Raw genomic sequence first — 12,845 nt, 5'->3', positions numbered from 1 at the left:
AGTAGTACTTCATTCTGAATAATATAAAAATAGAAAATTATAAGCCCCATCGTCTCTAATTCAGTCTTGTCTAGAAAAGGTAACAGAATCCAGAGCCTCTAAGCCTGACAATAAAACGAGGAAATACGAAAGAAATTGGAAGACTGTTGACACACAGACAAAACACTGAATTAGTCATTATATACTGTACTGTTCCAAGCAGCCAAGCCCAGTGTATTAAAAAAAAAAAAAAAAGTGTGTTAGGAAGGGTTAAATCTGGAGAAGATTTATGACATCTACCATCAAGATTCTAAAAATATAAATATTAAACTGGATCCTAAGTCCACTCTTAGCAGAGTTATACTTATTCTATAACTTATGATCATGAATTTTGCCCGGCCTAGTTTATTTATACATAGTTCCTTTGAGACATCATGATTTCAAAGGCTGTTATCTTCTTCCAAGTGTAATCCTAATTCTGAGGCTATACGTAGGTTTACTTTAGAAAAAATTTTTTGGTAATGTTTATTACGTGAAAACAAGTTTATTTACCCAAAATGTGTAATATATGTGCCATCATTATGACAATTAACTCACTCCCTATGGCCTCATTGATTTCATTTGTAACATTACTTAAATTTAAGTAACATGACTTGATTCATGAATCAGAAAACATCAAGACTCATCGTGTGAGCCTCCTCCTAATAAACCTATTTGGAGAGAGAGCACCTAGCAGATTTATTTCTATAAAAGCCAGACAAGTTTACGTTTTTTCCATGAGTAATAAGAGGTATTGAAGAGTTCTGACAGAAATCTACTGCAGTTATCAGAACAAAATTTTGGAAATGTTCAGCAACTTGAAAGTGGCTAGGAAGCCAGGGCTGGGGCTGCACAAACACATTAAAGGTAGCAAGACATGCAAGGGGCGGGCTGTCAAGCACAAATAACCCACCTGTCTTTTAAAACCATACAGCTAAAAGTCAATCACACACTTATATTTCATACAGAACATTGATACCTAAGTTCAAAATGCTGTATTATAATAAAGGTAAGCTTCAACCACTTTAGAATATACTTCAGCGACCAATTAATAAAGTCATGATCCAATGTGAAATTTGCTTTGGGGTACCTCAAGTATTCCTTAGCAAAATATCACACACATAGATATATGGTCACAACAGAAGTCACCGTGTAAATATGGCACTGCCCCACTACATTAACTTTGACTCATTGGGTCACATCTGAGCACCTGATTCAAGCTGTGTCCATCAGAATCTTTCCTCTGGGAAACTGGAAATAAAACTAAGGCTCCCCTGTCTGTTGACCACTCTCTAAATGGAGAACAGCTGTTGGCAGTAATAATTTCCAGTCCTGTATTAATTATTTATTTTCATATAATACATTATTCCAATACTTAGTGGACTAAACAATAAGTGTGGCTTATTTATGGCTCAAGAATTCAAAAGGGGCGTAGCTGAATGGTGCTAACCCAAAATCTCTCCAGCTAGAGCTGGAGTTATCTGAACACTTGACTGAGTCTGAAGCTGCGCTTCCAAGATGGCTCATTCACATGGCTGCTGACAGGAGGCTTCAGCTCCTCACCTCATGAACCTCTCCAGAAGACAGTTTCCGGTGTCCTCATGACATGAAAACTGGCTTCACCCAATGCAAGTGATCCAAGAAAGTGAGCCGATAGGAAACCACAATGCCCTTTATGTCCTAGTCTCAGAAATCATACAACATCACTTCTGCCACATTATATTTGTTAGAAGTGAGGCACTAAGTCCAGCCCATACCCAAGGGGAATGGAATTAGGCTCCACTTTTTCAAGGAAGAATTGTGAAGAATTTGAGGACATATCTTAAATCCATCACAAAACAGAGAGAAGCAGAAGCAAGTAATAACAGGTCTGCCTGGGTTTTCCAACTATAGTCTGTTTCTGAGACCCAGCTGCATCCAGGGTAGTAAAACTGGGTTCTGTAAAATCTTTCATTCTTAAAAACAAATTTTGTTCCTTGGATTATTTTGAGTTGGTTTTTATTACCTTCCAAACAACAGTGGCTTAATCACTACACAGTTTCCTCTAACCAAAAATGTTGGCTTTTCTGCTGATTCTACTCAGCCACTTTGCTCACTAACCCAGAGACCTGGGCACTTCTTTTCTTTTTTTTTAAACTGGATATCCCAGTGTCCTCTGTCCCTCTCCCAGATGATTCAATTTACCAGAAAATTACAATACCCATAGTTGCCCTTTTGTCTCTCCTTCCAGACTTACCCCTGCCCTATTCTGGACCCTACTTGAGGATAAAAGAAGAGAGGGGACATAAAACAAGAAAACAGGACTGAAAAATCCTTTGAGCACATATAGTCTGGATAATAAATATTTGAGATTTCTGACAAGCGCATCTCCATGCAAGTTTCAGTTCAAAGTCAAGAAGAGGTGACCTTCTGCTACTGAAGCCAATAGAAAAAAAACGTCTAATAAATTACCTTAGTCATATGCTAGAATTGTTCTTCACCCAGCCTAAACTACCGGGGGATGAGGAGGTCTCCAAAATCCAACCTGGAAAAAAAAAAAAAAAGGCCATGTGTAACTGATATCAGATTTTAAAAAACAAACAAACCAAACCATTGCCGCCGAGCCAGTTCTGGCTCATGGTGACCCTACAGGACAGAGTAGAACTGCCCCACAGTGTTTCCAAGGAGCGGCTGGTGGATTCAAACTGCCAACTTTTTTGTGAGCAGCTGAACTCTTAACCACTGCACCAACAGGGCTCCAATATCAGATAAACCATCCTCTAATTACTTACCTGTCAGGAGGTTATGGGTTTTGTGGTGAATGATGAAGGAAATTAAAGATTAAGACTTCGTCAGTGTTTATTTTGTACTGTCTGAGGAAAAGAGATATTTCTGGTTGATGCAACGGATTTGGGCCACTGGAAAGGTACAGTTTATGATGGAATAAGAAAAACGTCTCCGGACTTTTCCAGAGTCATTAAGAAATATTTCTCAGGAGAGAAGGAAAGGAAAGGAGCCAACATTCTGTCTCCTGTGGTGACTGGCGCTATGCTATGTACTTTTTTAATACCCACCAACCTATACAGTATTCACCAGTAGTGGATAATATGGAGTCCCACCAAGATCTCCTCTTCAAAGCCAATGCATCCCAGCTGCTGGAATAGAGGCTGCTGGAGGCTTGCAGCCCTCTCACTAGGAACTTCCCTCAGTTATAGGAACTACGTCTTCCAGGGTTACATGCTCTCCCAGGGGACAGCCTCTGACCAATGATTGATCGATGCAATGATTCAAAGGCTCAGCCCTCTATCTCAATTTGGGAGAATGCTCAAGGGTTATTCCAGCTACAGAGCTCCCAGTAGGATTAGCTGAAGCCTCAACTGCAGCCACATTTCAGGTTGGCTTATCCCTTTGCCCATTTGTGCAATCCTTGCTGCCTTACAGGTGTATCTCCCCAATAAACATGCTGCTCACAACCTTTCATCTCAGAGTTTACTTCTAAGGATGCAATCTAAAACAGTACTATTATCTCCATAATCCAGATGACAAGACAGCTTCAGAGAGTTTTACCAAGGTGTCTACAATCACTAAGCTGATGGTGGAGTTCTGATTGGAACCTTGGAATGTCTCATTCCAAAATCATATTCTTCCCAGATTAAATCTCCACCAATCATATCTGCTATATATTTTTCAACTACCTTAATGCCTGGAAGGGTATGCTGAAGGTTAGACCTGAGAATTCTCACCTTTGCAATGGTTTACCTGGCCTCATTGTAAAAAATCAGTACACATTTGTTAAATTAGTCTCAGTGGATCTAGACTAGGTGGGTCTATCTCTAAAGGGATCCCACTCTAGGAGACAGACCAAATAGTTTCTGTCACTTTATGAGATCTTGCCTCAGAATTTGCCCACCATCTCTGTAGCTACCCCAGCTTTCATATCATTTTGCTTTGTACACAATGACATGTTTTTCAGCTTTTCCAGCAGGACCAAAGCGAACCTCTGACTGTGTTCTCCATTGTAGTAAGTTATCTCTGGGTACCTCTGGTAGACTAGGGTTGGGGAGCCGGTATAACGGAATACAGAGAGGAAAGCTCAGCTCCAAATTCTGCGAGCTCAGCCCATTGTCTTGGGCAGTGAAGGTGGGGGACTAGTGTTGTCTAGGGAGCCAGACATATTGAAAGTTGCATCTTTGGACTTTGAATTTCTAATGAAGCAACCAGCAGGGTGATTTATTGCACTGACTTCATGGATCTATATCAGACCAATCTCACCTTCACATTAGGATCAACAATCCCAGGAATTGCTTTAATATTAGAGAAGAAAAAATATTTTTTATGGCTGCTTTTGTGAACCTCACAGGGCAATGCCTTAGAAAAAAAGTAAGTTTTCTCTACAGAAAACGGAAAGAGATTCTCTGATTGGTCTATTTCCCATTTTAAAGTATATTTATCCTTTTGGTTTATTTTTCTTTTTGTGTTTATTTCCAACTTTTGCAAAAACAGTAATTTCAATGGTAAAATTTCAAATAATACAGAAGAAAATAAAATAATAAGTAAAAGTTCCTTTTCAGTCCTCTCCTAGTCACCCTTCTGAGATGTTACCACTGGTAACGGTTGGGAGCATGTTCTTCTAGGTACTTCTCCGTGCTTCCTTAAATGTACATATATATGTACATACAAACTTGGACACATCTAAATCTACACGCACACATATATAGTTGAACATGAATGTGGTCATATTACAAAGTTTTCTCAGTGTCGTCTGTTATTCAAAACAATATGCTAGATTTCTCATCTGATCAGTGCAACCCAGCACCATACAATTATCAAAAACAATCATAATAATGGTGTCTAATGAGACTACAAGCAGACTGCTTTAAGTGCTTTCCATCTATTAACTCATTTACTTTTCATGAAAGGTTTTATTAAGTGCACTATTTACGGATGAGGAAACTGAGGTCTCTAGAGATGTTATCAAACTGCCCCAAGGTCAAATAAGCAGTAAGTGGCAGAGCTGGGATTTGAACCTAGGCATCTTGGCTTCAGAAGTATACTCTTAACATCATAGAGTGGGGAACATCACTCTAAGCAATCACATCAGAGAACTGTGAGAAGATGCCCTGAATGTTCCTGAGGAAAGGAGAGTGGCACCCTAGAAAGTCTATTGCCAAGTCCTGAGGTTTCCAGAAGTACAACTGTCCACTTACAAAAGCACAAATTCCAATTGAGAGAATTGGAAGCCCGAATGGATAATGATTTTCCCTAAGTAGAGCTGACACAGCCACATACAAAGACTTAGTCTTGGGCACAAAAGCTGAGAAAAGGATCCCAATGCCTCCATTTATTGTAGTCTTCAAAGACAAGCAAACAAAACTTTGTATTTTATTACGATTTGGTGGAGGGACACAGTATGTGAAAATTTACAAATGGTGGGTCGATGGGTGGGCGGACGGACGGACGGACGGACAGATGGATGGATGGAGACCCAAGGAGGCTTACTTAGGTCCTAGAAATGGGCCCAAGTTTCAACCCTTGAAAGACTGTTTGTTCTCAGCCCCAGGTCCAGAACACTGTTTCTGTTCCAGCAAATCTCATTTTGCTGAGTTAGGAATTTGATTGGTTCCACACAAGCTTTCTGACCACTGGGCTCCAAAGTTCACTTTTCTGCCAGCCAGTTGCCTGTTTGATGCTTCTTTTCTTCTTTCCTGCTAGCCTTAGGAGTGCAGCTTTCTTTCTGGTTTTATTCTATTTTAAAATTTTCCCCTTTTTTCCTTTTGTTTTCTTATTTTAATTAAAAATGTAACATCAGGTGTGGGTTTTCTGAGCCAACATGTTCAGCAGAAACAACAAGCTGCCCAGCAACCTCCCGCAGTTAAACAGAATCTGATCAAGCGGGACCCGCCGGCATAGAAACTCATCGAAGAGTTTCTACAGCAGTATAATTCCTACAAATCCAATGTGGATATTTTCAAATTACAACCAAATAAACCCAGCAAAGAACTGGCAAAGCTGGTGATGTTTATGGCACAGATTGGTCACTGCTACCCAGAATATCTAAGTAACTTTCCTCAGGAACTGAAAGATCTGCTCTCCTATAATCACACTGTCTTGGATCCTGATCTTCGAATGACATTTTGCAAAACTTTGATCTTGCAGAGAAATAAGAATCTCATCAGTCCATCAAGTTTGCTGGAGCTCTTCTTTGAGCTTCTACGTTGCCATGATAAGCTTCTGCGAAAGACTTTATACACTCATATTGTAACTGATATCAAGAACATAAATGCAAAACACAAGAACAATAAAGTGAATATAGCATTGCAAAAGTTCATGTACACCATGTTAAGAGACATCAATGCAACTGGAGCCAAGATGTCTTTGGATGAGATGATTGAACTCTACAGAAGAAACATCTGGAACGATGCCAAAACTGTCAATGTTGTCACAACTGCATGCTTCTCTAAGGTCACCAAGGTATTAGTGGCGGCTTTAGCATTCTTCCTAGGGAAAGGTGAAGAGGAGAAACAGGACGGTGACTTAGAATCCGAGGATGAAGGACCAACAGCAAGAGACCTTCTTGTGCAATATGCCACAGGGAAGAAAAGCTCCAAACACAAGAAAAAATCAGAAAAGGCTATGAAAGTGCTCAAGAAACAAAAGAAGAAGAAAAAAACAGAGGTGCTTAACTTTTCAGCTATTCACTTGATTCATGATCCCCAAGATTTTGCAGAGAAACTACCAAAGCAACTAGAGAGCTCTAAGGAGAGATTTGAAGTGAAGATGATGCTCATGAACTTTATCTCTAGATTGGTGGGAATTCACGAGCTTTTCCTCTTTAACTTCCATCCCTTCATTCAAAGGTTTCTGCAGCCCTACCAAAGAGAAGTAACAAAGATTCTTCTGTTTGCTGCACAAGCATCTCATCATCAGGTACCCCCAGAGATCATTCGGTCATTGCTCATGACTGTGGCCAATAATTTTGTTACTGACAAGAACTCTGGTGAAGTTATGACAGTAGCTATCAATGCTATAAAAGAGATCACCGCTCCATGTCCTCTGGCCATGACTGAAGAACTTCTCCAAGACCTGGCCCAGTATAAAACACACAAAGATAAAAATGTGATGATGTCTGCCAGAACTTTGATTCAGCTCTTCCGAACACTGAATCCTCAGATGTTGCACAAGAAATTCCGGTGTAAGCCTACAGAAGCCTCAATAGAAACAAGAGTACAAGAATATGGAGAATTAGATGCTAAAGATTATATCCCAGGAGCAGAAATTCTAGAAGCTGAGAAAGAGGAGGAGAATGCTGAAAATGATGAAGATGGTTAGGAAAGTGCCAGTCTCAGTGAGGAGGGGGATGCTGATGGTGAATGGGTTGACTTGCCCCACTCTTCGGATGAAGAGCATCAAGAAATTTTCAAGAAGCTAAACAGCACACCCATGGAGGAGCGGAAAGCCAAAGCTGCAGCCATCAGCACGAGTCGGGTTTTAACTCAGGAAGATTTCCAGAAAATCCGCATGGCCCAACTGAGGAAAGAACTCAGTGTTGCCCCTGGGAAAGCAGAAAAGAGGAAATATATTGAAATAAACAGTGATGAGGAGCCCAGAGGCAAGTTACTTTCACTCCGAGACATTGAACACCATAAAAAGCCAAAGTCCGACAAGGAGACAAGGCTAGCAACTGCAATGGCTGGAAAGACAGACCGAAAAGAATTTATGAGGATGAAAACCAAAATGAATCCATTTTCAAGTTTCTCAAATAAGGAGAAGAAAAAACAGAAGAACTTTATGATGATGCGGTATAGTCAGAATGTCCGGTCAAAAAATAAACGCTCCTTTAGAGAAATGCAGCTGGCTGTACGAGATGCCCTTTTGAAAAAGAGAAAAAGAATGAATTGACTTCCAAGCAAGTTTTCCATTTCAAGGAGAATGCTAACTATGTGTCATTACTCTAAAAATTTGTAAATCAGGAATCTTTGTTTATATTAAGAAGTCCAGAAGCACTATATTTCGAAAACCACAGTAAACTTGGTAGCAGCTAAAAAAAAAAAAGTAACATCAATGAAGTAATACAAATATAATTCGATATAACAAAAATGTTTAAGGAAATGCCCCCAATGCCCCTTCCATTCCTGCCTTCCCAAGTTGACCAACATCAATAGTCTGGTGTATGTCCTTCCACATGTTTCTCATATTCGTAGAAATAGACACAAATATATATATAATCATATATTAAGAAGGGTTTAATTATTTGTTTTTACAAAATTAGAATCATATCATACACCTTGTCTTACAACTTTTTCTTCTTATGAAATGCATCATGGAGACACTTCCAGGTCAATATACATAGATATAACTTATTATTTTTTGCTATTAAAGATTTTTTTAAGATAAATGATTATACAGTATGATTGACCTTTTTGCAGGTATACAGTTCTATGATTTTTAGCACATGTAGACATTCATGTAGCCATGACCACAGTCAAGATATAGAACTTCCCTGTCACCCCCAAAAATTCCTTCATGCTGCTTTGCAGTCATACCCTGCTCCCACTTGGCAACCACTATTCTGTTCTATCGTTTTTTTTGAGAAGGTCATATAAATAGAATCTTACAGTATGTAACCTTTTGAGATTGGTTTCTTTCACTCAGGGTAACGTCTTTGAGATTCATTCGAGTTGTCATGTGTGTCAATAATTCACTCCTTTCTATTGCTGAGTAGTATTTCATTGTACGGATGTATTACTGTTTGTGGCACTTATTTTTTTTTAATGACTCCAATATATTCCATAGTGGGTATAGAACAATTTATTCAACCAGTCTTATGTTGAAGAACATTCAGACTGGTTTCCACTTTTTTCCTCCAAAGAAATAAGGTTGTAATAAACATACTTGAATATATATCCTAATACAGAGGTGCTTTTATTTACATATGATTATTCTTAAATGTAAGATTCCTAGGTAAAAAGTGTGTATAGTTCATTTTTAACAGATATTTCCAACATTGCTTGTTGTCACATTTCATATACCCACCAGCAATATATGAAAGTATTTCTTTCCTCATGCTTTTGTCAGCTTGAGGTACTTTCTCTTTTTAGTTTTTTTTTCCTCCCATTCTAATAGGTAAAGGAGCCATGGTGGTGCAGTGGTTAAGTGCAAAATGTTGGCTGTTCGAACCTAACAGTTATTCCGTGGGAGAAAGATGTGGCAGTCTGCTTCCATAAAGGTTTACAGCCTTGGAAACCCTCTGGGGCAGTTGTACTCTGTCCTACAGGATTGCTATGAGTCAAAATCGACTTGATGACAGAGGGTTTGGGTTTTGGTTTGGGTTTCTAACAGGTAAAAACAAAACTATTTTTTGCTTTAATTTGCGTTTCCCTGAGCATGTTTTTCGAAACCCTGTTGGCATAGTGGTTAAGAGTTACGGCTGATAACCAAAAGGTCGGCAGTTCGAATCCACCAGGTGCAACTTGGAAACTCTATGGGGCAGTCCTACTCTGTTCTATAGGGTTGCTATGAGTCAAAATCAACTAGACAGCAACAGGTTTGGTTTTTTTAATTTACTGGTCATTTGGACATCCTGTTCTGTGAGGAACCTACTCATAGCCTTTGCCCATTTTTCTATTGGTTAATCTATCTGTTTCTTCTCAGTTTCTGAGTGGTCTTTTCAAATTATGAACATTAATACTTTGTCATAAGTGTTGCAAAAAAAGAAGAAGAAAAAACTCAGTTTGGCTTTTGACTTTGTTTTGTGCCTCTGCCCCATGCTTAGGAATTTCAGGGTGGGACAAATGGTTAAGTGTTTAACTACCAGTGAAAAGATTGGTGGTTCAAACCTACCCAGGGGCACCTTGAAAGACAGGCCTGACAATCTGCTTTTGAAATATCATAACCTTAAAAACCCTATGGAGCAGCTCTATTCTGCACACATGGTGTTGCCATGAGTTGAGATCAACTTGACAGCAACTAACAACAATAAGAACAAGCCATGTGTTTACAGATGTTTATAGATGTCTGTATTTCCTTTGTGGGCTCTAGGTTCACAGTCTTGTTTGGCTAGAAAGTCACCCCTACCAAAGGTTAAAAAAAATACTTTCGAACGTTTTTCTTCTAATATTTATTTCCCTTAGTGCATACAAATACTCCAACGGTTAGGTATTATCATTTCCATTCCTACTTACAGGTGAGAAGACTGGGGTTCAGGAAGATTATGTAATCTGCCAAAAGACACACATCAAGGAAGATACAAGGCAATGATGTGAACCCAGGTAGTCCCACACAGAGCTCATGGGCTTAACGACCATGCTATACTCCCTCCTTCATCAGCCCAAGTCAGATGCCAAACTATCCTTATGAGGTGTTGTCCTCAATTTTTTACACAGGCTAAGGAAAAAGAGCTTCACAAATGAGTGACAATGCAAAAGGGATTAGGAATAAAGGCACACTGTTGCTGAAGGATGCACCCAGCATCCCTGATGCCAAAACCGCAGCTTTGGAAGATGACAGCTGGGTATTAACGCACAAAGCAGTGGAGAGAGAAAGGGGAGTTACTGACTTCGGGGAAGCAAAGTACGCAGTGAAGTTAGCACAGGTTTTGGAATCAAACAGACCTGGGAAAATGGTAATTTTTCCTCTTACTAGCTGTGTGACCTAGGACTTGACTTAACCTCTCTGAGCTCTAGCTCCCTCACCTGTAAAATAGGAATAACAATCTGTCTCTCAAGGATGTTGTTAGGATCTTCTAAGAGATATCTGTCATGATGCTGGGCACACGGATGATCACAAAATCTACTTTCCTTTCCCTCTAATGCAAACACTGAGCCAAGCCTAGGAGAAGACAGCCAATCTTGAAAACCATGCTTTTTACAAGCTTAAATCTGTTGCCATCGAGTCGATTCAGGCTCATAGTGACCCTATAGGACAGAGTAGAACTGCTCCATAAGGTTTCCAAGAAGTGGCTAGTGGATTTGAACTGCTGACTTTTGGTTAGCAGCTGTAGCTCTTAACCACTGCAGCACCATGGCTCCTTTCACAAGGTTAAGGAACCATAATTCAGAATTCAAAAAGCACAGGGTCCTGTGGGCCCAATCTCCACACTGAGCAGCACTTTAGGCATAATAATAGCTAATATTTACATAGTGCTTGTCATGTGCCAGATACATTTACAGTTAAGAAAGCTGAGTCAGAGAAATAAGTAACTTGCTGAGGATCATACAGTCAGTAAATGACAGAGGTAGTCTGGCTTCAAGGTCCCTATGTGGCACAAACATTTTGTGTTCTACCACTATCCTAAAGGTTGGTTCTTCAAACCCACCCAGCAGTGCTGCAGAAGAAAGTCCTGATGATTTGTTTCCACAAAGATCACAGCCAAGAAAACCCTGCGGAGCAGTTCTACTCTGTAACATATGGGGTTGCCATGAGCTGGAACCAACAGCAGTGGGGTTGTGTTGTTGTTGTTGTGTAGTCTAGCTTCAGCGTCCATGCTCTTAGCCACCATATCATGCTACGCTATCCTGTATTATACCACGCAATACCACACCATATCGTACTATACTACATGCCTATCCAAAAGCAATACCAGAGGTTTGTGATTAGTCCAGGGCGATAATTAGGGAGAATCAGAGAAAATGGACTAGCTAAAGTATGAGCAAAGGATGAAGGTTGGGTCTTGAAGTCCTAGCAAAATCAAACAAAGATTATTCCATAGTCTAATTTTCTGCTAAGAGTATGGCTTGCCAATTTCATTCCCTTTCATTAACTAAAGGCCATTTCCTCTAACAGCTTCGTATGGAGTAGACCCAGCATACTTATCAAAAAGTTTTGTATGCAAGCCTCAGAAATCAAACTCAAGGTCCTCAACAAACTGAAGCAAAGATTATTCCACAGCCTAATTTCCTACTGAGACCCTGAGTTGCCAGCAAACACAGTGAAAAGATGTTCTAAGTCATTAGCCATTAGAGAGATGCAAATCAAAACAATGAGATACCACCTCATCCCTGCTAAAACGCCAATTAAAAACACACGCATACACATACAGAGAAAACAACAAATGTTGATAAGGATGTGGAAGATTGGAACTCTCATCCTCTGCTGGTGGAAATGTAAATGGTACAACCACTATGGAAAACAGTACGGTGATTCCTCCAAAAATTAGAAAAAGAGCTACCTTATAACCCAGCATCTCCACTCCTTGGTATATACCCTAGAGATCTCTAGTAGAAGAGACACAAACAGACTTATGCACACCTATGTTCAATGAAGCACTATTCACAGTAGCCAAAAGATGGAAACAACTTAAGTGCCCATCATCAGATGAATGGATAAACAAAATGTGGTACATACATACTGTGGAATATTACACAGTCATAAAGAATGATGGGTTCCTGAAACATCTTGGAACACAGAGGACATCACGCTGAGCAAAATAAGTCAATCACAAAAAGACAAATAATGTATGATCTCACTTTTATAAAATGACAAGAACAGTTATGTATACAAAGACAAATGTCCATTGGTGGTTGCCGAGGGGCAAGGGGGTTCATTCTCTAGACAGTAGTCAGTTTTTACTTTTGGTGATGGAAAAGATAGCACTGAATATGGGAGAAGTGTGCACAGCTTTAACCAAGATAACCGATGCCAACAAATTGTATACACATATACACATACCTGTCTGGAGCAAAAGAGAAAGACAGAAACCCAGGACTCAAGGAGGAACCAGTCTATAGGACTATAGTCAAGTTGAACTACGGCGTCCTCTAACCTGATAGCATAGGAAGTATATAGTGCTTGGCTACCACTACTGAATGTTCTGATCAGGACCACAATAGATGGATCTTGACAGAAGGAAG

The 12,845-nt window shown here is 39.7% G+C and overlaps 1 protein-coding gene across 1 annotated transcript; it reads left to right on the top strand.

Moving 5' to 3' along the window:
* Positions 1 to 5,827: 5,827 nt before the first annotated feature.
* On the top strand, positions 5,828 to 8,011 carry LOC100677677 (protein SDA1 homolog). Its single transcript, XM_010598559.3, is given in 2 exon segments — positions 5,828 to 5,872; positions 5,875 to 8,011. Coding segments are annotated over 2 exon segments (2,067 nt in total). The 3' UTR covers positions 7,897 to 8,011.
* The last annotated feature ends 4,834 nt before the right edge of the window (positions 8,012 to 12,845 follow it).

The sequence above is a fragment of the Loxodonta africana genome, chromosome 12 (genome assembly GCF_030014295.1).
Source record: "Loxodonta africana isolate mLoxAfr1 chromosome 12, mLoxAfr1.hap2, whole genome shotgun sequence".
NCBI classification, from domain to species: Eukaryota; Metazoa; Chordata; class Mammalia; order Proboscidea; family Elephantidae; genus Loxodonta; species Loxodonta africana.
Note: the sequence above shows the minus strand (reverse complement) of the source record. Positions and strands in the feature narration are given on the sequence as shown.